This window comes from Medicago truncatula, chromosome 3 (genome assembly GCF_003473485.1).
Source record: "Medicago truncatula cultivar Jemalong A17 chromosome 3, MtrunA17r5.0-ANR, whole genome shotgun sequence".
Taxonomy (NCBI): domain Eukaryota; kingdom Viridiplantae; phylum Streptophyta; class Magnoliopsida; order Fabales; family Fabaceae; genus Medicago; species Medicago truncatula.
In genome coordinates, this window is record NC_053044.1 from 56,748,520 (window position 1) to 56,771,754 (window position 23,235).

Consider the following 23,235-nt stretch of genomic DNA (forward strand, 5'->3'; position numbering starts at 1 on the left):
GAGGGTAAGTGGTCATGGTAGCCTTTTTTGTTTAATTTTTTTCTTCTTAAAATGCCACATCATTGTTTTTCAACCAAAATGTAAACGAGAGATTATCAAATACAAAAGGCGATAAATTTAAAATTTAGCCATTGAAGTTTGAGTGTTTAAAATCAAACAATTGTAAAATCCAAGTAAAAAAATTACCCAAAATAACCCCCTCAATGAAGAAAATGAAAGAGAGAATCTAGAAAGAGAAAACTAGGATGGCTTGTTGGAGAGGGAAAGCCTAGAGAGAGGACCTTTGATGTATCAATTCCGTCCTTCTATTTTAAAAAGGGTTAATTAAGTTTTTAGTCCCTATAAATATCTGCAGTTTTGTTTTTAGTCCCTATAAAAATAAATCATACTTTTTAGACCCTACAAAATTTTCTGTTAGTGTTTTTAGTCCCTGTTAAATTAAAATTTGTTTAATTATGCTTAAACTTCTAAATTTTTTAAAGATTGTTTACATACATGTTCATAACATCGTAAGACACTCTTTTATAAAAAAAAAAAAAATTAGTTTTTTAACATGTAATGAATTAAATATGAATTTTTCTAAAAGCCAAAATTTTAAAATTATATTAATGAAAATTTGGACCTAATAATAAAATTTTAAGTTACTTTTTTGCGGAGGAACTTTGTATAATATTCTAAGTAAGTATGTGAAAAATATGTTACAAATTTAAAATTTTAAGCACAATTAAGCAAATTTTAATTTTACAAGGACTAAAAGTATGTGTTGGTCCCTATTAAATTGAAATTTCTTTAATTATGCTTAAACTTTTATATTTTTAAATGATTTTTAACAGACATGTTAAGAACATTATCATAATCTCTTTTATAAAAAAATTAGAATTTTTTAACATGTAATGAATTAAATATAATTTTTTTAAAACGCCAAAAATTCAAGATAAAACTAACGAAAATTTGGACCTAAAAATAAAATTTTGAGCTAATTTATTGTGGCGGAACCTTTTATAATGTTTTAAACAAGTATGTAAAAAATTTAAAATTTTAAGCATAATTAAACAAATTTTAATTTAACAGGGACTAAAAACACTATAGGAAAAATTTTTAGGAACTAAAAAATGTGATTTATTTTCATTGGAACTAAAAACAAAACTGCAGATATTTATAGGGACCAAAAACTTAATTAACCCTTTTAAAAACCGTTTTTTGGATCCTCCATTTATTTTATTTTCTTCATAAATTTGGGTCTTTTTTGATGATGTGACATTTTTTAAGAGGAAATAAACGCTTATAGCATCTTATTTTTTTATGATGTTAACTCGCTTAAAGTAGTCGGCAATTTTTTCCGAGTTAAAATATAATAAATATTGTTTTAAAAAAAATTAAACTAACTCATTCAAATTAATACTGGAAAAAATCGAACCTCATACTTTAAGAAGGGTCACGCTTTAAAGTTCACGACCAACTTATTGTTAAGTTGGGACAAAAGAATATTATACTTTTAAAATGGAGACCGAAACTTTTTTTTTTTAATAGAAAAGACACCGAAACTTGTTTTTAATAGAAAAGACAAAATGCATTTAATATTATTTTCAAAATATTAAATCTTTCTTTTCTTTTTATACATTTGTTAACAATTCACATTGTCAATGAAGTATTATCCAGAAAACCTTCATTATAAATATAAGAGTAAATTACACCCTCTTCCCATTAAAGATATTTGAATTACATTTCCCTCCCCTTTTATATTAAAATATACACTCCCCTCCCTTAAAAAGAAAAATTTATACTTGTGAAATGGTTTAGTTAATTTTGATATGGTTCGATTCGGTTACTGGTTAATTTTGCCCACCCCTACACTTGGGTTAATTCATGCTTGATTTAAGTTACGTAGAGATTAACACTAGAATTAAATCACGTTGCGTGATTTAACACACCTAAAATATACACTAGTGTGATTTAAATCACATAAGGACATTTTAAATATTTACTTTGGCAATGAGCAAAACTGTAAAGAGCAAAATTCTACACTTAAATCCCGAATTGGGCCGAGTAACCAACCCATTTTGCTATATATATATATATATATATATATATATATATATATATATATATATATATATAGACTTGTCTATTTCGTTCAATAGTTTGCCGATATCCACTCGCTGATCGCGTTTGTTTTCAGAGTTCGTTCATTCGTTTTCTACCTTCTTCATTGGATTTGTATACCTCCCTCATCTCCATCATGTTTGAGGTATTTTCATTCCTTTTCAATTCTGTTTGATTCGACTCTTCTCAAATTTGTGAGATTAGGGTTTGTAACTTTTGAATTGATTTTTTTTATGTGAAATAGAATGTTTTGTGATGGAATTAAACCTTCCATTACACTGATTCTTTGCTCGTATGTTTCTTTATCAATTCAATCTGTTCTGTGTTGTGTTGTTTGGAGATATTCCAATCTTATCTTATTTGCGGGATTAGGGTTTCAAACCTTTGAATTGGGGATTTCAATTTTGTGTGTGACAATCTGATTTTCTTTTTATTTGCAAGGGTTTTTGTTGATTGGCTAACATCTATGAAGCCCCGATACCGATACGATACGGCCTCGATAAATTTAAAATTAATAGTATAAGTGCACAATGTATAAACATAACTAAAAATGATAATAAACAATGAAAATGATCAAAACAAGTGACAATTACATATTTTTTCCGCACAAATTAGATAGAATATAGCTAAACATCATTAGTACCATCCAAAGAGAACAACATAAGTACTATAAAAACAGCAGAAGAAACATAACATTAGAGAGAAGAGAAACAGAGTAGAATTCAATCAGTGATAATGGTTAGAAGAGAGAATAGCTATTGCTATGTGGTGACGAGAAACCCTATTTTTTTTTTGTTAGAAGAGACAATATGATTTTGGTAGCGCTTCCAGACTTGATAGGTGTCCGAGTATAAGTAAGCTGTGTCGGAGTACAAGTTAGTCGTATCCGACACGTATCGGACATTTTTTTTCCTTCAAAAAATAAATATTAACTGCCCGATGCTTTTCTGATACGCGTATCGGGACGTATTCGACACGTATTGGTCATTGTTTTTCAAAAAATAAATATTAATTGTCCGATACTTTTCCGATACGCGTATCGAGGCGTATCGGTATCAGATACATGTCGGATACGATACTTCACCATTTTTGGAGTATCGGGGCTTCAGAGGCTAACATAAATTATTCTATTTGTAACTTATGGTTTCTTTTTATTATTTGTAAGAGAAACTTATATGCTACATATGTTCCTCATTTTATCGTTATTATTTTTATATTTGTGTTTGCCACTTTTAATTAATTAGTTGTTCTCTGTTGGAATTTATTCAAAGGAACATTACCAGCACCCTAGACTCTCCCCAATGGGCCCTTCACGATTGCCGCTGCCACCGCAAATGGGTAATTCAACCTAATCCTATTTTCATACAAGTATTATTTTGCTGTTTGATTTGATGAATCTCAAATAATAACTTCACCCTTTGGATTCTTATTATTTCATCAATACAATAGAAAGAAAACTTCTTCATGAGAAGAAGCGGAAGGAGCAAGAAGTAGAAAGCACAAAGGAGGATCTTCTCCATGGGAAGAAGCCAAAGGAGCAAAAAGTAGAAAGTACCGAGGGAGATCTGCTTTATGATGGTGAGAAGCCAAAAGAATTCGAATGCCCGGTTTACGCAGAGACATTGAAAGGTAACTCTCTCTCTCTCTCTGCTTGCATTTGGTCAAATAACCTCAGCTTATGGTTGTTTATTCTCTTGTTTCATATGGAATAATAAACAGTCTATAACAAGCTGAAAGATATAGATACAATAGACCTCAAGTGGTGTCCAATTATACCCGATAAGGCAAGTTTTTCTCTTAAACTTTCATAAATTTAGTTTCTATGTGCATATTTTAATTCTTTAGGATTCTCTCTAACAGCATGCATACTTGAAGCATGAGAAAAAGTTTGCTGAACTCTTCAAGAAGCATGAAGAGAAAAAGAAGCGGTGGATGCTGATTGAAGAAGAAAAAGAGCGTCTTGGGAAAGGGAAAAGAGGAGCTGTTACTGATAAGTTGAAACCATGTTATGCTATGCTCTTGGCCTGAGAATAGAGGAGCAGTTACTGATAGGTTGAAACCATGTTATGCTATGCTCTTGGCCTGAGAATTGTGTCAGTCTTTTGTGCAAGAATGTAGAAGAATTATTATAATTCTAATTGTGTTATGTTTCTTTGTTTTGTATTCTGTGTTGGATTTCAGTTCTGCTAATCTTTGTGGCACGTACTGCTTCATTGCCTGATGTTGCATAATACAGAATAGTGTTGGCATGTTGAGATGATCAAATTAATATTAACAATAAAAGAAAAATGACAAGACTGTTTAGTTGGATTACAATTGCACAAAACATGACCTCGTCGCCTCATTTTTTTTATTTTTTTTTTGGCTAAGAATGAATTAAGCCAAATTATGAAATTAATAAAGAAAGAAGAGTTCTTTCTACAAACAAGTTTGTCAATAGGTACATTCCGTCCTCTGCAAAACCATGCAATTATGCAGATTCATCTTTTTTTTACACAAGACAAGGAAAGAAATTTCTGAACAAAATAAAATGAGAAATTCATAAAGCAAGGCCATTTCTTCTGAACTTGAAAAGTTGATCTATTATGAAGATTGGGGAGAACACAAGAAACGAGACAAATGTAAGAACCTGTTCAATTCGGTAACACGGAGCAAGATGGCTACAAATAATATTTAGGAACTAAAAAATGTGATTTATTTTCATTGGAACTAAAAACAAAACTGCAGATATTTATAGGGACCAAAAACTTAATTAACCCTTTTAAAAACCGTTTTTTGGATCCTCCATTTATTTTATTTTCTTCATAAATTTGGGTCTTTTTTGATGATGTGACATTTTTTAAGAGGAAATAAACGCTTATAGCATCTTATTTTTTTATGATGTTAACTCGCTTAAAGTAGTCGGCAATTTTTTCCGAGTTAAAATATAATAAATATTGTTTTAAAAAAAATTAAACTAACTCATTCAAATTAATACTGGAAAAAATCGAACCTCATACTTTAAGAAGGGTCACGCTTTAAAGTTCACGACCAACTTATTGTTAAGTTGGGACAAAAGAATATTATACTTTTAAAATGGAGACCGAAACTTTTTTTTTTAATAGAAAAGACACCGAAACTTGTTTTTAATAGAAAAGACAAAATGCATTTAATATTATTTTCAAAATATTAAATCTTTCTTTTCTTTTTATACATTTGTTAACAATTCACATTGTCAATGAAGTATTATCCAGAAAACCTTCATTATAAATATAAGAGTAAATTACACCCTCTTCCCATTAAAGATATTTGAATTACATTTCCCTCCCCTTTTATATTAAAATATACACTCCCCTCCCTTAAAAAGAAAAATTTATACTTGTGAAATGGTTTAGTTAATTTTGATATGGTTCGATTCGGTTACTGGTTAATTTTGCCCACCCCTACACTTGGGTTAATTCATGCTTGATTTAAGTTACGTAGAGATTAACACTAGAATTAAATCACGTTGCGTGATTTAACACACCTAAAATATACACTAGTGTGATTTAAATCACATAAGGACATTTTAAATATTTACTTTGGCAATGAGCAAAACTGTAAAGAGCAAAATTCTACACTTAAATCCCGAATTGGGCCGAGTAACCAACCCATTTTGCTATATATATATATATATATATATATATATATATATATATATATATATATAGACTTGTCTATTTCGTTCAATAGTTTGCCGATATCCACTCGCTGATCGCGTTTGTTTTCAGAGTTCGTTCATTCGTTTTCTACCTTCTTCATTGGATTTGTATACCTCCCTCATCTCCATCATGTTTGAGGTATTTTCATTCCTTTTCAATTCTGTTTGATTCGACTCTTCTCAAATTTGTGAGATTAGGGTTTGTAACTTTTGAATTGATTTTTTTTATGTGAAATAGAATGTTTTGTGATGGAATTAAACCTTCCATTACACTGATTCTTTGCTCGTATGTTTCTTTATCAATTCAATCTGTTCTGTGTTGTGTTGTTTGGAGATATTCCAATCTTATCTTATTTGCGGGATTAGGGTTTCAAACCTTTGAATTGGGGATTTCAATTTTGTGTGTGACAATCTGATTTTCTTTTTATTTGCAAGGGTTTTTGTTGATTGGCTAACATCTATGAAGCCCCGATACCGATACGATACGGCCTCGATAAATTTAAAATTAATAGTATAAGTGCACAATGTATAAACATAACTAAAAATGATAATAAACAATGAAAATGATCAAAACAAGTGACAATTACATATTTTTTCCGCACAAATTAGATAGAATATAGCTAAACATCATTAGTACCATCCAAAGAGAACAACATAAGTACTATAAAAACAGCAGAAGAAACATAACATTAGAGAGAAGAGAAACAGAGTAGAATTCAATCAGTGATAATGGTTAGAAGAGAGAATAGCTATTGCTATGTGGTGACGAGAAACCCTATTTTTTTTTTTGTTAGAAGAGACAATATGATTTTGGTAGCGCTTCCAGACTTGATAGGTGTCCGAGTATAAGTAAGCTGTGTCGGAGTACAAGTTAGTCGTATCCGACACGTATCGGACATTTTTTTTCCTTCAAAAAATAAATATTAACTGCCCGATGCTTTTCTGATACGCGTATCGGGACGTATTCGACACGTATTGGTCATTGTTTTTCAAAAAAATAAATATTAATTGTCCGATACTTTTCCGATACGCGTATCGAGGCGTATCGGTATCAGATACATGTCGGATACGATACTTCACCATTTTTGGAGTATCGGGGCTTCAGAGGCTAACATAAATTATTCTATTTGTAACTTATGGTTTCTTTTTATTATTTGTAAGAGAAACTTATATGCTACATATGTTCCTCATTTTATCGTTATTATTTTTATATTTGTGTTTGCCACTTTTAATTAATTAGTTGTTCTCTGTTGGAATTTATTCAAAGGAACATTACCAGCACCCTAGACTCTCCCCAATGGGCCCTTCACGATTGCCGCTGCCACCGCAAATGGGTAATTCAACCTAATCCTATTTTCATACAAGTATTATTTTGCTGTTTGATTTGATGAATCTCAAATAATAACTTCACCCTTTGGATTCTTATTATTTCATCAATACAATAGAAAGAAAACTTCTTCATGAGAAGAAGCGGAAGGAGCAAGAAGTAGAAAGCACAAAGGAGGATCTTCTCCATGGGAAGAAGCCAAAGGAGCAAAAAGTAGAAAGTACCGAGGGAGATCTGCTTTATGATGGTGAGAAGCCAAAAGAATTCGAATGCCCGGTTTACGCAGAGACATTGAAAGGTAACTCTCTCTCTCTCTCTGCTTGCATTTGGTCAAATAACCTCAGCTTATGGTTGTTTATTCTCTTGTTTCATATGGAATAATAAACAGTCTATAACAAGCTGAAAGATATAGATACAATAGACCTCAAGTGGTGTCCAATTATACCCGATAAGGCAAGTTTTTCTCTTAAACTTTCATAAATTTAGTTTCTATGTGCATATTTTAATTCTTTAGGATTCTCTCTAACAGCATGCATACTTGAAGCATGAGAAAAAGTTTGCTGAACTCTTCAAGAAGCATGAAGAGAAAAAGAAGCGGTGGATGCTGATTGAAGAAGAAAAAGAGCGTCTTGGGAAAGGGAAAAGAGGAGCTGTTACTGATAAGTTGAAACCATGTTATGCTATGCTCTTGGCCTGAGAATAGAGGAGCAGTTACTGATAGGTTGAAACCATGTTATGCTATGCTCTTGGCCTGAGAATTGTGTCAGTCTTTTGTGCAAGAATGTAGAAGAATTATTATAATTCTAATTGTGTTATGTTTCTTTGTTTTGTATTCTGTGTTGGATTTCAGTTCTGCTAATCTTTGTGGCACGTACTGCTTCATTGCCTGATGTTGCATAATACAGAATAGTGTTGGCATGTTGAGATGATCAAATTAATATTAACAATAAAAGAAAAATGACAAGACTGTTTAGTTGGATTACAATTGCACAAAACATGACCTCGTCGCCTCATTTTTTTTATTTTTTTTTTGGCTAAGAATGAATTAAGCCAAATTATGAAATTAATAAAGAAAGAAGAGTTCTTTCTACAAACAAGTTTGTCAATAGGTACATTCCGTCCTCTGCAAAACCATGCAATTATGCAGATTCATCTTTTTTTTACACAAGACAAGGAAAGAAATTTCTGAACAAAATAAAATGAGAAATTCATAAAGCAAGGCCATTTCTTCTGAACTTGAAAAGTTGATCTATTATGAAGATTGGGGAGAACACAAGAAACGAGACAAATGTAAGAACCTGTTCAATTCGGTAACACGGAGCAAGATGGCTACAAATAATATTTAGGAACTAAAAAATGTGATTTATTTTCATTGGAACTAAAAACAAAACTGCAGATATTTATAGGGACCAAAAACTTAATTAACCCTTTTAAAAACCGTTTTTTGGATCCTCCATTTATTTTATTTTCTTCATAAATTTGGGTCTTTTTTGATGATGTGACATTTTTTAAGAGGAAATAAACGCTTATAGCATCTTATTTTTTTATGATGTTAACTCGCTTAAAGTAGTCGGCAATTTTTTCCGAGTTAAAATATAATAAATATTGTTTTAAAAAAAATTAAACTAACTCATTCAAATTAATACTGGAAAAAATCGAACCTCATACTTTAAGAAGGGTCACGCTTTAAAGTTCACGACCAACTTATTGTTAAGTTGGGACAAAAGAATATTATACTTTTAAAATGGAGACCGAAACTTTTTTTTTTTAATAGAAAAGACACCGAAACTTGTTTTTAATAGAAAAGACAAAATGCATTTAATATTATTTTCAAAATATTAAATCTTTCTTTTCTTTTTATACATTTGTTAACAATTCACATTGTCAATGAAGTATTATCCAGAAAACCTTCATTATAAATATAAGAGTAAATTACACCCTCTTCCCATTAAAGATATTTGAATTACATTTCCCTCCCCTTTTATATTAAAATATACACTCCCCTCCCTTAAAAAGAAAAATTTATACTTGTGAAATGGTTTAGTTAATTTTGATATGGTTCGATTCGGTTACTGGTTAATTTTGCCCACCCCTACACTTGGGTTAATTCATGCTTGATTTAAGTTACGTAGAGATTAACACTAGAATTAAATCACGTTGCGTGATTTAACACACCTAAAATATACACTAGTGTGATTTAAATCACATAAGGACATTTTAAATATTTACTTTGGCAATGAGCAAAACTGTAAAGAGCAAAATTCTACACTTAAATCCCGAATTGGGCCGAGTAACCAACCCATTTTGCTATATATATATATATATATATATATATATATATATATATATATATATATATATATAGACTTGTCTATTTCGTTCAATAGTTTGCCGATATCCACTCGCTGATCGCGTTTGTTTTCAGAGTTCGTTCATTCGTTTTCTACCTTCTTCATTGGATTTGTATACCTCCCTCATCTCCATCATGTTTGAGGTATTTTCATTCCTTTTCAATTCTGTTTGATTCGACTCTTCTCAAATTTGTGAGATTAGGGTTTGTAACTTTTGAATTGATTTTTTTTATGTGAAATAGAATGTTTTGTGATGGAATTAAACCTTCCATTACACTGATTCTTTGCTCGTATGTTTCTTTATCAATTCAATCTGTTCTGTGTTGTGTTGTTTGGAGATATTCCAATCTTATCTTATTTGCGGGATTAGGGTTTCAAACCTTTGAATTGGGGATTTCAATTTTGTGTGTGACAATCTGATTTTCTTTTTATTTGCAAGGGTTTTTGTTGATTGGCTAACATCTATGAAGCCCCGATACCGATACGATACGGCCTCGATAAATTTAAAATTAATAGTATAAGTGCACAATGTATAAACATAACTAAAAATGATAATAAACAATGAAAATGATCAAAACAAGTGACAATTACATATTTTTTCCGCACAAATTAGATAGAATATAGCTAAACATCATTAGTACCATCCAAAGAGAACAACATAAGTACTATAAAAACAGCAGAAGAAACATAACATTAGAGAGAAGAGAAACAGAGTAGAATTCAATCAGTGATAATGGTTAGAAGAGAGAATAGCTATTGCTATGTGGTGACGAGAAACCCTATTTTTTTTTTTGTTAGAAGAGACAATATGATTTTGGTAGCGCTTCCAGACTTGATAGGTGTCCGAGTATAAGTAAGCTGTGTCGGAGTACAAGTTAGTCGTATCCGACACGTATCGGACATTTTTTTTCCTTCAAAAAATAAATATTAACTGCCCGATGCTTTTCTGATACGCGTATCGGGACGTATTCGACACGTATTGGTCATTGTTTTTCAAAAAAATAAATATTAATTGTCCGATACTTTTCCGATACGCGTATCGAGGCGTATCGGTATCAGATACATGTCGGATACGATACTTCACCATTTTTGGAGTATCGGGGCTTCAGAGGCTAACATAAATTATTCTATTTGTAACTTATGGTTTCTTTTTATTATTTGTAAGAGAAACTTATATGCTACATATGTTCCTCATTTTATCGTTATTATTTTTATATTTGTGTTTGCCACTTTTAATTAATTAGTTGTTCTCTGTTGGAATTTATTCAAAGGAACATTACCAGCACCCTAGACTCTCCCCAATGGGCCCTTCACGATTGCCGCTGCCACCGCAAATGGGTAATTCAACCTAATCCTATTTTCATACAAGTATTATTTTGCTGTTTGATTTGATGAATCTCAAATAATAACTTCACCCTTTGGATTCTTATTATTTCATCAATACAATAGAAAGAAAACTTCTTCATGAGAAGAAGCGGAAGGAGCAAGAAGTAGAAAGCACAAAGGAGGATCTTCTCCATGGGAAGAAGCCAAAGGAGCAAAAAGTAGAAAGTACCGAGGGAGATCTGCTTTATGATGGTGAGAAGCCAAAAGAATTCGAATGCCCGGTTTACGCAGAGACATTGAAAGGTAACTCTCTCTCTCTCTCTGCTTGCATTTGGTCAAATAACCTCAGCTTATGGTTGTTTATTCTCTTGTTTCATATGGAATAATAAACAGTCTATAACAAGCTGAAAGATATAGATACAATAGACCTCAAGTGGTGTCCAATTATACCCGATAAGGCAAGTTTTTCTCTTAAACTTTCATAAATTTAGTTTCTATGTGCATATTTTAATTCTTTAGGATTCTCTCTAACAGCATGCATACTTGAAGCATGAGAAAAAGTTTGCTGAACTCTTCAAGAAGCATGAAGAGAAAAAGAAGCGGTGGATGCTGATTGAAGAAGAAAAAGAGCGTCTTGGGAAAGGGAAAAGAGGAGCTGTTACTGATAAGTTGAAACCATGTTATGCTATGCTCTTGGCCTGAGAATAGAGGAGCAGTTACTGATAGGTTGAAACCATGTTATGCTATGCTCTTGGCCTGAGAATTGTGTCAGTCTTTTGTGCAAGAATGTAGAAGAATTATTATAATTCTAATTGTGTTATGTTTCTTTGTTTTGTATTCTGTGTTGGATTTCAGTTCTGCTAATCTTTGTGGCACGTACTGCTTCATTGCCTGATGTTGCATAATACAGAATAGTGTTGGCATGTTGAGATGATCAAATTAATATTAACAATAAAAGAAAAATGACAAGACTGTTTAGTTGGATTACAATTGCACAAAACATGACCTCGTCGCCTCATTTTTTTTATTTTTTTTTTGGCTAAGAATGAATTAAGCCAAATTATGAAATTAATAAAGAAAGAAGAGTTCTTTCTACAAACAAGTTTGTCAATAGGTACATTCCGTCCTCTGCAAAACCATGCAATTATGCAGATTCATCTTTTTTTTACACAAGACAAGGAAAGAAATTTCTGAACAAAATAAAATGAGAAATTCATAAAGCAAGGCCATTTCTTCTGAACTTGAAAAGTTGATCTATTATGAAGATTGGGGAGAACACAAGAAACGAGACAAATGTAAGAACCTGTTCAATTCGGTAACACGGAGCAAGATGGCTACAAATAATTGCTTCTCTTCAGCTGCTTTACTCCCAAGTCCCGCCATGCCACCACCCAGAGCTGACATGTGTAGGTAGGTTTTTTCACAAACTCAAATAGAGTAAAATATAGAACAAGGTAAAAGAGAAATGTTCAGAAATCGTGTAGCCAGAAGCATAATAAATCACAAAATATCAAAGCTCCTTCCTTGTCCATGAGAGTCATACTCCGTCTTTGCTCTGTGAACCATCCAGTCAAAACAAAGTCAGAATTGTAAAATCAAGAATGCATAAGGAAGGAAGGAAGCAAAACACTTTTAAGAAAAAGGAAAGATAACTGTCAAATGTGCATTCACAATGAAGAAATTCAATTCGCCTGATGCAATGGGAGGTTCTCGTCCATTTCATGATTATGAGAATACAGCTCGCTACAACTAATGACATTAGACACTGATTTTGTTCTATACGTCCACTTTCTTTGACTTATTCGATAACACAATCCCCTCCCAACCCAAGAAGTATGATGTATAACACTACTAATGTCAAGCCAACACACTTCATACATGAGTCATCGTGTCAGTTGACGAATACACAATAGTCTTAAATCATATCTTGATCTTGTTCTTCATGTAAAAAAAAAAGATACAGCTGGAAAATATCAAAGTCACATGAAATGTTTCGTTACCATTTAACTCCCAACTAGAATAAGGCAGAGTTATTGTCTTTCAAACACCATCGGCTCACGCTAAATCTAACAAAAAAAGCTAGACATATATAATTATATAGATCCTAGCCTCCCCTCGTCATTCAAATATAAGCTTACATCCCCTTAGACACAAAGACAATTTCTGTAACATCTGGTACTTTGCATTTAAATATGTGGAACAGGCACTGTGAATTGTCATGTTACTCAATACATTTGAACTGCGCATAACATATTCTGCAATATGTTGGAAGCTAATTTCATGTCGAAAGTATTAGGAGTTTTAATTTAAGAACAGTAAACTTCCTACAAGTGAATATGTTGGAAGCTAATTTCATGTCGAAAGTATGAAACAACATGTTAAGTTCAAGGGTTTCAGTTCGTCTTTGTATGGCTGCAATAATAAGTTGGGTGAAATTGTTGGGTTCGTCCAATCTAAAACAACATTTGAGGCGGAATGATAGTATTGGCAGTGTGTTGTCGCACGATAGCAAGACTGAGTAAATATGACTGCAAATAGTGGTTATTTCCGTGAAGATTGTGTGATCGGTAAAATCGAGAGTGAGGACTGAGATACATAATGGTTTCCACCTCTTTGAGAGGATGCTTGTGGCGACGGTGTCTTTGGTTGGGAGAAAGGAGAGAATGTGACAGATAATTGAGTCTGGAAGGGAGCTAACCCTGTCGTACTCACACTCTTCTATTGGTATCGATGATCGCTGCTTCTTGGACTTTGACATCGCAGTTGATTGCAAAACCAGGATGATCAAAGCAAAGTGAATTCTGATAATACCTATAGCCTTTGAACTAATAGGATTCAATAGCTGGCACTGTGGTTTTACATGGAAGCTTACACTTCCCTTCCCTCCTTCGGTCTCTCTTCATACGGCCTCTCCAACCTTGAAAAACTATACGGTAAACCCATTACACTTGCCGATAGAGAAATGGTTGAAGAAAAAGCGGATGATATTCTCTCCCAAGCTCAACTTTCTCATGCTGATTTCCTTGTTGTTGGTGATCCTTTTGAAATGGCAGCTACTCTCATAAGCATATCTAATCTATATGATATGATTATGCCCTAACAATTTTATTGTTTTGCTTAAATTATTGATTTTGGTGTTTTTCACAGGGGGCTACCACCACTCACACTGACCTTGTTGTTCGAGCTAAGAAGATGGGAATCGAAGTCAAAGTTGTGCACAATGCATCTGTCATGAATGCAATTGGGATTTGTAGCTATATCGTTATGGTTTGCAGCTATATCGTTATGGGGGAACTGTTTCAATACCTTTCTTTACGGAGACGTGGAGACCTGATAGCTTCTATATATGAAAAGATTCAACAAAGTCTATATTTGGGACTTCACACACTTTGCTTGTTAGATTAGGTTACTCTCTGTTATTTTTACTCTCAACTTGTGCTCAATTGTTTGAAATTTTTGTGCCTGTATCAATGTCGCTTTTATCAAGAAAATACATTCAATGTGGAATAATTAAGTGCTTGTTCCTGTTTGTATCAGATCACTTGCCTCAAGAAACCATGTTGATACTAGGATGTATAGCGAGATCCTTTACAGTAGAAGCTAGGCATAAGATCGATCACAGTGTTCAAATTTATATTGCTGTTGGACAACTATGTGATTGAAAATGTTTCCCAATCTAGTAATTAGAATGAAGCAAAATCACAGGTACTGTTTTCTATGCAACTTCATTAGGTGTCATTTACTTTCTTTAAGGGAAGGAAACTCTGCTAGAACCTTCAGGTTTGATTTATTTATAGCGTGTAATGGAAACATGGCTACAATGGTTTTATTTTGCTCTATGGCTTCTTCCTTCAATTTCCATGTGGCTGTGATAGGTTCCTATTTCTAATTGAAATCCTGAGAAATGAACAAGACTTCTTCATTGTTTTCTAAGAAAATCCTGAGAAATTAACGTCTTCCATTCAAAAAATTTGTGCCTTTATATTATATATATATATATATTTCAAAACTATAATAATGGACATTTGTTTCTTCAAAAAAATAATGGACATTTTTATTTATTTTAGAAAATGAAAAGAATCTCAACCTAATATTTATATTGTTGTGCCCAACCAAGCCTAGCTCGTGAGCGAGTGTTTGTTAGTGTGTGTCAAAATGTTTGACGTCAGTCATTTTATGTTAAATGAAGATCCAATTTGATATTAGTTATTTTCTTTCTATTTGATTTAGTTTTATACAAAATGTAACGCCCAATTTATCCTAATTTTTTTAAAGGCTTAATACATGCTTTGGTTCCTTAACTTATTTTCGGATTTCATTTTGGTCCCCTAACTATAAAGTGTCTCAATTTGGTCCATTATGTCTTTTGTCGTTACCTCTTTTGGTACTATCCGTTACATTTTAACTATTTGATCTATATTTCAAATAGAAACCGTTGGATCATGTAGGTTTATTGTAGCCTACGGTAAATGATTAACACTTGATTTTTTTAAGCCAAAATTATATAAAAAAATTCATATTTTTTATAAAATCATTTTCAAAATTAAAAAAAAATATTTTTTTACGAAATTTTTAAAAAAGGTTAGTTTTTTTTTCGAAAAAAGGTTTTTTTAATTTTTTCCTACAAAATTCTGGAAATTTTTTTTTTGAAAAAAATATAAAAAATTGGGTGGATTCTAGGATGAACCATCAAATAAGTGGTTCATCGGTGGACCACCTTTATACACCATCAGATTTAAATTAAAGGTTTAAATGTGTTAGAGACAAAAGTGAGAACACAAGTATATTTTTGCACACTATCCTTGTTACGTTTGATTCCGATGAGTTTTACAACAATGTTACAACCACAAAATATATTGCCCCTCCACCATCACCACAACCTCCATCTTTTCAAAGGATTTATTCAAAATATATAATAAAAAAATTGCTTCCTTTCCTTTAAAAGAAAGAAACAAAAACTCATTTTACTTCACCACTCCAATTCAAAATTTATGAATACGCTTTCTCGGATTTGGTTTTGATTCAAAGAGAAAACGTAATCCATGGTTTGCAACGGCAGTAAAAGAAATTGAGTTGATTCCATAACTCAGTAACCCTTATGCATACAATATATTAAGGATACAAAAATTGTTGGAAGGGTGAGTATGAATCAAATTAATTTGATAAATGTGAAATTAATTGAAAAAGAATGAACAGTTTTTTATTCTTGGGGTCAAAGAAGGAGTTTTTTTTATCTCTTTACACCGTCAGTTTTTTATTCTTGGGGGTACCATTAATGGAAAAGAGGAAGGAAAAGGAGAGGAAGAAGCAAGAGCGAGAGGGAGGAAGAGAAAGGAAAATAAAAAGTGATGTAGTGCAGACAGTGTATAATAGGATCTATGAGATTGATGAATCTAATGGCTCTCAACTATTATTCAAGATGGATCACCGGTGAGGGACTTGTTTGAACCCTCACCCTAGAATCCACCAAAAAATTGAGATTTTAAAATTAGAAAAAAAAAAAAATATATTCCAGAATTTTTATAAAATCTTTTCCAAGATTTAAAAATTTGATTTTTTTTCACGAAATTTCAAAAACAGGTGGATTCTAGGATGAGGGATCAATCAAGTCCCTCACCGGTGGAGAACGTAAAAAGCGCCGTTAGATTTAATGAGCGGATTAGATTTGTTGATATTAAAAATGAGAACATTAACAAATTTCCACACACAATTCTGCATTATATCTTCCCTGTCCTCTCCAACCCACCAAATTTCGTGGAAGATTCTTGCTGCAAATCAAAACTTTTCTAACAAAATAATCTATCTTTTATGTGGGTCGTCTGATCCTCTCTCAAGTTTAGTGTTTAGATGAAGGAAACAGAACCATGGATGATGTAATTTAATTATGAATATGGCTGCGTTTTACTTAATTAAGCATTGGTTGCTTCTTTGTTTTGTTTTTCATGGTTTTAGTAGAACAGATCGATTAGAGGTTAAAATTGAATAGATTTCCTAAACCATATTTTCATCATCACCACAACCAGAGAAGTATATATATATAAAAGCCAAAAGGGCAGAAGAACCATATATGGTCCCAACCAATATACAACTTTTGTTCTTCTAAAGTTAATTGGTTGCAAAATTAATTTTTTTTTCTTCATATAATTTAGATTTTCCTCGAGCAGTTTTGCAAATTTTAGCAAGTTAGAAAATAATCAAATGAAGAAGACAGAGAGCCAGAATTGTGTGTGGAGATGTATTGTTGTTCTCATTTATAATATCAACAAATCTGAACCTCTGATTTAATCTGATGGTAATTTTTATGTGCTTCACCGGTGAGGGACTTGATTGATCCCTCACCCTAGAATCCACCTCAAAAACAGGTCAGATTTTTTTTCCCAAAAAAAAATGTTTTTTTAATTTTTTCTACAAAATTCTGAAAAATATTTTAATTTAAAAATCAAGAATTCTGAATTTAAAAAAGTTATAAAAAGGTGGATTCTAAGATGAGGGTTCAACTAGATCCCTCACCAGTGGAACATGAACATAATGCCCTTAGATATAATTAACGGTTGATCTTGATTGAAAATAATAATGTAAACATGTATACATTGAAGTAACCACACTGTATCTGTAACTTCTCCATCGACGACAAACTCATCGGAATTGGTAATTGGATTATCAGAGATTGATGAATGAATTTTTCGGAGAACTATTCTATTTTGTTATTGTTCAGCAGTTAAGTTGCTTTTTGATTTTGGGAAATGCTTTTTTTTTTTTTTTTTTTTTTTTGAATGAGGGAAATGCCTTTGTTATCTTCTCCATGGTAGTAACTGTCACCTCATGTCCCAATCAAAGAGAGATGTAACAAAATAGTGGTATAACAAAGAAGATATGTAATTCCATATTTTAGTTGTGCCTTTAATTAAATCTTGAAGCCTATGTTGGGCGTTGGAGTGTGTCTTTGGTTAAAATAATCTACCATGGCTTGTAGTTTGATGCATCAAACGAATTTTTTTTTTTTTTTTTTGCCCTTATTTAATTCCAAAAATACAAAAATGCCCTAGTTTTGAAAAAAATTGCATAAATGCCCTACTTTTCAGAAATTTCTGGTACCTTGCAACCCCCACTTGCGGGGTACCTTAAAAAAATTTAAAAAATTAACTACCCCGCAAGTGGGACTTGCGGCCTACATTTTTTTTTTTTTTTTAAATTAAATAACTACCACTTGCGGCCTATATGTTTTTTGTTTTTTTTAAAAAAAATTAAATAACTTGCTACCCCAACTTGCGGGGTATTTAATTTTTTTAAAATTTTTTTAATACCCCGCAAGCCCCACTTGCGGGTTTGTTTTTTGTTTTTTGTTTTTTAAATTTTTAAAATAAAAAATAATAATAAAAAAAAAAGAAGGAAAAAAAATAATAAACATATTAAATATCATGATATCTACAATTATTATAAATGCCCGGCTGTCCCACACCCTCGTCTTCGACGATTTCTTCCGCGATTTACTTGAGGGTCATGTTGGTCTTCGTCGTTGTTATCTGCAGCTGATTGTATTTGACTACCATAACCCAATGACAATGACACATCGTGTTCCCTTGTTGGCCATCCCATATCCAGAAATGAGGTGATTAAATTCAACAGTCATCATGTCACTCAGTTTGACCGGGATCGATATACCTTTTCCGTCCGTGAAACCATCGATCATAAAGAAGGATTGCCAAAGGGAGAATACAAAGTGGACCTGCAAAATAAATGGTGTGACTGTGGACGGTTTAGAGCGTTACACCTACCATGCTCACATGTCATTGCCGCATGTTCTAGCTTTTGTCACGACTACAAGACTTTTCAAAAGTGGGGCATTTTTGTATTTTTGGAATTAAATAAGGGCAGAAAAAAAAAATTCGCATCAAACATTATTTTGTACAGGCAACCATCTTGTTTTGATTTTTGTTGGAGAAAAAACCAGACAAAGAAGATGATAAGAGGATTGTGTATGGAAATGAACACATATTCTTAATTTTATTTTCAACTAATCTAAACCTTTGATTAAATCCAACATTATTTTTCTAATGGACCACCGGTGAGGGACTTAATTGAACCCTCACTGTAGAATTCACCTTATAAAAAAGGTCATATTTTGTTTTTAATTTTTTCTACAAAACTTTGGAAAATATTTTCATTTTGAAAAATATATAAAAAAATTCAGATTTTTATGAAATATGAAAAAAAAAATTATTCCTGAATTTTATAAAATCTTTTTCAAAATTTGGAAAAAAATATTTTTTTTGCGAAATTAAAAAAAAGGGCAATTTTTTTTTCTTTCTTATTTTAAAATCTGATTTTTTTATATATTTTTCCAAAAATTTGTAGGAAAAAATAAAAAAAAACAATCTGACTTTTTTTAAAAATTTCGTAAAAAAATATTTTTTTTTTTATTTTGAAAATGATTTTATAAAAAATCTGGAATATTTTTTTTATATATTTTTGGCTTCAAAAAAATCAGGTGTTAATCATTCACCGTAGGCTACAATAAACCTACATGATCCAACAGTTTCTATTTGAAAAATAGATCAAACAGTTAAAATGTAACAGATATGACCAAAAGAAATAAGAGACCAAATTGAGACACTTTATATTTAGGGACCAAAATGAAATCCGAAAATAAGTTAAGGGACCAAAGCATGTATTAAGCTAATTTGATATTAGTTATTTTCTTTCTATTTGATTTAGTCTTATACAAAATGTAACGCCCAAATTATCCTAATTTTTTTAAATTAGGGACAAATTATTAATTCCCTTTTTTTTTTTTGGTCAAGTAGCTTAGTGGCCAGAGCTCACACAATTAAATTGTGGAGAAGTGGAGTGTCTGGGGTTCGAACCCCAGTCCCTGCATATAATATGCAATATCCCTACCAACTGAGCTAAGCTCACGGGGATAATTATTAATCCCTTTATTATAACGTGTTTGAAACTAATTTGTTTACATTTAAAAATGTAAAATTGCGAGAATAATATTCAAAACAATTTTTTTTTCTCTTTTTTTATTTTTTATTTCTCCACTCTCCAAAATCCCTTTCAAATTTCAATCATACCTACTTCTCTCATTCACCGAAAAATAAAATCCTAAATTATTATTTCCTCCTCTCCTCAAGACTCTGAGACATATTCCTCCGAGACATATCTGCACAACATTTCAAAAAGCAAAAAATCAATTAGACATTTTCATATGAACATTGTGTAATTTCTAACAATTCAACAACAACACTTATATTTCGGCAATGTCATTTCAATCCGTAAAATACCACATTACAGTCAAACTAACTATAATCGACATTAACAAACATATTTCTAACTAACTATTGTATACCCGTGTACCACACGAGAAAATTTCCTTGAACAAAATAAAAAATAAAATATTTGAGTACCAACAATTATTTTGTTGCAATTTCATTATCAAAAGATAAATAGTTTTTTCAAATTCATTTTTCAAAGAAAGTTAAACTTCTAAAAATGATTATTACTTTTTGAATAAAGTGATTTTGTTATTTTTTCCGAAAATATGTTCAACTAATACACTCTAAATTATATAGTATAATAATCATTTTTTATTTTCAACTAATTAGAATTTGGTGAAGTTAGATGTGTTTGGTGATCATGGGTGGTTGGATGCGGTGATATCACGCAAGGTGGGAAATATGATGAATACAAGTTTTTGGAATGTTAAGTGGCGGGGGAAGAGGTGTTTTAGGCTTAAATATCCAAGACTTTATTCGATCTCAAATCAAAGAGAGGCGAGGGTTGGGGAGGTGGGTGTGGTGTCGGAGGTGGGGAGGGTGTGGTTGTTTAGTTGGAGGAGACATCTTTTTGTTTGGGAGGAGGAGTTGCTTGTTAGTCTCATGGAGGATTTGGAAGGGATGAGGTGGTATAATCGAGAGGATGAGTGGAGGTGGAATTTAGAAGAGTTGGGAGTTTTCTCAATAAAATTGGCTTATGGCTATTTGATGGGGTTGGTGGAGCCGGAGGACTCGTGGAATATCGAAGAGGAACGGATGTTCGTTAGGTTGTGGAAGAGTCCGGCACCGTCAAAAGTTGTGGCATTTGCTTGGAAAGTGTTGCTCAATTGTGTTCCAACAAAAGCTAATCTTGCATTGAGAAATGTTCTTACCCCGGGAACTACTTCCTTATGTGTTTTATGTAATGGTAGTGGGGAAACAACAAATCATCTTTTTCTTCATTGTCATATGGTGAGTATGGTTTGGTCTCGATTGATGATTTGGTTGGATTGGTATTTTTTGACTCCTCCAAACCTATTTGTCCATTGGGAGTGTTGGAGTAGAAGGGGTGGTGACAAAAATAGGTTGACGGGCTTGTGGTTGATATGGCAAGCTACAATATGGGTTGTGTGGAAAGCTAGGAATTATAAGATATTCAAGGGGAGTAATTATGAGATTGGGGAAATTGTGGAGGATATTAAGGTGTTATCTTGACGTTGGGTGTTGGAGAGAATGAAGATTCCGGTGTGTCTTTATTATGAGTGGTGTTGGAATCCTATCTTTTGTCTCGACAGGGTCCCGGTGCGTGTGTAGTTGCTGCGCGGGGTGGGTGATTGGTGTCTCTGTTCATTTAGGCTGGCAGTTTTTTTGTTCTAGCAGTAGGGGAGGTGTGCCTTGGCTTGATTCTGGTGCTGTTTTTTCGGTTTTGGCTTAAGTCTTTTGTGGGTTTTGCTGTGCAGTATCCTTTTCTCCTGGCGGCTTCCTTGTTTCCCTTTTGTGCTGCTACTGATTGGTGTTTGTTTCTGGTGCTGAGCAGAATTCTGTCTTCAGTTGTAGCTGAGCAGTTAGGCTGGGGTAGGAGGTGTGTTGGCAGCTCTTTTAGCAGGTTGGCGGTCTTAGGTGTTGATGCAGGGGTATGCGTTTGGTGCGTCAAATGTATATGTCAGCTTCTTAGCTCTTTTGATTGTTTTTTTTTGTTTTGGGGTGGTTTTTAAGGGGTTTTTGTTTGAGCCGGTGTTTGTGCGGCAACCGATTTTCCCTTGTATGTTTAATTTTCCCACCCAAGTTTATTAGTGCTTCTTGCATGAGCTTGTTGGTTAATAATTTTTGTCATTTCAAAAAAAAGAATTTGCTAATAGATTGTTGCATATTACACGAAGAACTACTTAATAAGTGTTAGGATTTGAAAGAAAGCAAATGGAAACCAAATGTTATGAATCTATAGAACAGGAAGCATAGTTTACTGATAAAAAGAAAATAACATCATTATAAGATTAACTTATGAAGAAAATGAAAGTACAACCACATGAATTATTCCTTTTCAAATTGAGAAAATTTTATACATTGCTCAAAAATGCAAATTAAAGTGGAAGTTTGCGACCAAAGATACAAAGGCATCAGTCATATGCAAAATGTCTAACTTGCTAGTTCAATACTATTAGTTAAAGCGAATTTCACTCTAAAGAATCATCCCAACCCTGCATTCCACCCATCCTCTTGTTATTGAATTCCACTTTCCACCCATGCATTCTCGTTAGAGAGAGAGAGAGAGAGTCTTCGTTATGCAGTCAAGTCTCAAATAAAAAGCAACATAGAATAAATGTGAAAGAAGATTGAAAGATTAAAATGCATTGTTACAACATCACAAGAAGATAATAACACAATATGAACATGTGCAACAATAAGGAGATTTGAATTTCTTCTTTGAGTTTTAAATGTCACCAGAATTAAGAATCAAAAGAAATTGAAGAGGCATGCTCAACAATAAGAACACAAACTTAAGAAATCCAACTATTCTATAATAGCTTGTTTTCATTAATACATAAACTCTAAGCATAATCTCAGGCTACTTACATTGAAATTTAGAATACAACTACACTTTTACTCATAATCAAACACTAATGTTCAATTTACTTCATGTGTCCACTGATAGATAGCACTAAATTAAACATAGCACTGCAATCATAGTTTGATGCAGGTTTTGGAGTGCATCCCCTCCCCACCGAGTAATTATATAGCATGTACATACTCTCACAGCCTCTTCTCTCGTGTACAAAAGACAATTGGCATCATCCATTCTTCCTGCAATGAAATTATAATTAGAAAAAGAAGAAGAAAAACATTAACCCGAATAGCCATTCATTGAGGCGGTAAAAATTCTAGCAAAAAAAGGGCATGGTCCAGCTAGGCCCACATATAGAGAAAAGGGCTCTGGAATCCGGTACTCCAGTACTGGCTGCTGCTTAGGTAGCTCACAAATTTATCACAGCCCCACTGTGACCGAAATTTATTTTGCTGCATCGTATAATACATCTCATGATCAAGGACTTGTAATATTGAACACGATATAGATTTCAGAAACGTATGCATTCAGAATTGTACCACACCTATCATCATATAACTGAGGAAATAAAAATTAAGTGTGGATTATTTATTTTGCATCACGTTCTTAATTGTTTTGATCATATACTA

At 32.6% G+C, this 23,235-nt stretch overlaps 1 protein-coding gene and 1 pseudogene across 4 annotated transcripts; both read left to right on the forward strand.

Moving 5' to 3' along the window:
• The first annotated feature begins 2,094 nt into the window (after window positions 1–2,094).
• Window positions 2,095–11,773, forward strand: LOC112420477 (DNA topoisomerase 1). 4 transcript variants are annotated; one of them, XM_039832188.1, is made up of 7 exons: window positions 2,095–2,248; window positions 3,375–3,441; window positions 3,553–3,732; window positions 7,228–7,407; window positions 10,910–11,089; window positions 11,180–11,244; window positions 11,321–11,773. In XM_039832188.1, exons 1-7 carry the CDS (start codon window positions 2,240–2,242, stop codon window positions 11,486–11,488), a joined length of 849 nt encoding a protein of 282 aa, XP_039688122.1. In that variant the 5' UTR covers window positions 2,095–2,239; the 3' UTR covers window positions 11,489–11,773. The 4 variants fall into 4 exon arrangements, with proteins under 4 accessions (XP_039688122.1, XP_003603787.2, XP_024635919.1 ...); XM_003603739.3 differs by lacking the exons at window positions 7,228–7,407; window positions 10,910–11,089; window positions 11,180–11,244; window positions 11,321–11,773 and adding exons at window positions 3,823–3,887; window positions 3,964–4,416; XM_024780151.1 differs by lacking the exons at window positions 2,095–2,248; window positions 3,375–3,441; window positions 3,553–3,732; ... (1 more) ...; window positions 11,180–11,244; window positions 11,321–11,773 and adding exons at window positions 5,768–5,921; window positions 7,050–7,116; window positions 7,498–7,562; window positions 7,639–8,091.
• A 1,873-nt stretch (window positions 11,774–13,646) lies between these two features.
• Window positions 13,647–14,191, forward strand: LOC11436135 (probable diphthine methyl ester synthase; annotated as a pseudogene).
• Window positions 14,192–23,235: the final 9,044 nt, after the last annotated feature.

What these genes read in the sequence shown, in the direction of transcription:
- LOC112420477 (XM_039832188.1), top strand. An exon ending in GCCGCTGCCACCGCAAATGG is followed by an intron (nt 3,442 to 3,552) that starts GTAATTCAACCT and finishes TCAATACAATAG; the next exon opens with AAAGAAAACTTCTTCATGAG. An exon ending in TTACGCAGAGACATTGAAAG is followed by an intron (nt 11,090 to 11,179) that starts GTAACTCTCTCT and finishes AATAATAAACAG; the next exon opens with TCTATAACAAGCTGAAAGAT.